The sequence below is a fragment of the Helobdella robusta genome (genome assembly GCF_000326865.2).
Source record: "Helobdella robusta unplaced genomic scaffold HELROscaffold_54, whole genome shotgun sequence".
Taxonomy (NCBI): domain Eukaryota; kingdom Metazoa; phylum Annelida; class Clitellata; order Rhynchobdellida; family Glossiphoniidae; genus Helobdella; species Helobdella robusta.
The window spans coordinates 935,945-937,021 of NW_008705287.1; the positions used below are offsets into that span (position 1 = coordinate 935,945).

General features: G+C 36.7%; 1 protein-coding gene across 1 annotated transcript; it reads left to right on the top strand.

The window, feature by feature from the left end:
• Positions 1-194: 194 nt before the first annotated feature.
• Positions 195-898, top strand: HELRODRAFT_179485 (hypothetical protein; the record flags this gene model as incomplete). Its single annotated transcript, XM_009028316.1, has 2 exons — positions 195-620; positions 716-898. The coding sequence occupies 2 exons, from the start codon at positions 195-197 to the stop codon at positions 896-898; spliced, it is 609 nt and encodes a 202-aa protein (XP_009026564.1).
• Between the last annotated feature and the right edge of the window lie 179 nt (positions 899-1,077).

Genomic DNA, 1,077 nt, shown 5'->3' on the forward strand with positions numbered 1-1,077 from the left:
TTAAACGAGAAATTACCGACATATTGCACAGCCAACAGCAGCACGTGCTTAATACCTTAGAGGTGCACAACAAGGAAATTTGCGCGGTAAAAAACACCGTTAATAATATAGCGCTGAACTACGATAAAACGACATATTATAATCACCACAACAAACTGCTTTCAAACTCGAATCCCTTAGGACGAAGTAGCAAAATGCATCATTGTAGCTACGCTGACAAAGTTTCATCGAATTTATTAATATCTGGCACTAAAACATCACACTGTAATGAAGTTGAAAAAAGTATAGCGCCAAAGGTACTTGAAAAGTCAAGCGATTTAATTGTTGACGTAAATAATCAAAATTTCAACCCTGGAAACCTGTGGTCAGATGCCGAGAAAACACCAGTGGAGGATGGGTTTAGAGAGTACATTTCCAGAAATAAAAAAAGAGCCAGACTAAACAACTCATCTGAAGATAATAATGAAATGAAATCAAGTGGTACCACCGGTAACACGGGCAATGTTAACGCATCCATTCCAAAACCAATTAAAAAAATTATTGGCATCAAAGTAATCGACAACTGCAAACTTCAGGCCGAAAAGAACTTTATAAAAAAGACCGTTTTCTTGATGAGCAACGTAAAAGATGTCACAGAAATGATGTCATAGATTTTCTTAAAACAAGTGGTATAAACGTCATCTCTTGTTTTCCGGTGATAAAACGTTCTAATCAGGAAATAAGCGATCCAGTAAACAAGGATGAGGAAGAATCAACGATGTTTCGTGTATGTGTCGAAAGTTGCGATGGACCGAAGATGAAGGACCCGGAAATTATGTTAAAACACATCATTGTACGCGAATGGCGTTTCGGGAAAAACACCGACAAAAACTCCGATACAACGAACAAACATGGCTGACAAAAATTCGTTAAATACTGCTAACGATACTCGCAGCAATCTTGTAGAAAAAACCTGCAGACTATATGACGATATAAATCAAATAAATGCTTTGTATAACTCCATCAGCGACAACGGAATTAACGACAATTTGTTTTTCAAGCTAATGCATTTAAACATTAGAAGTTTAGTTCACAAAT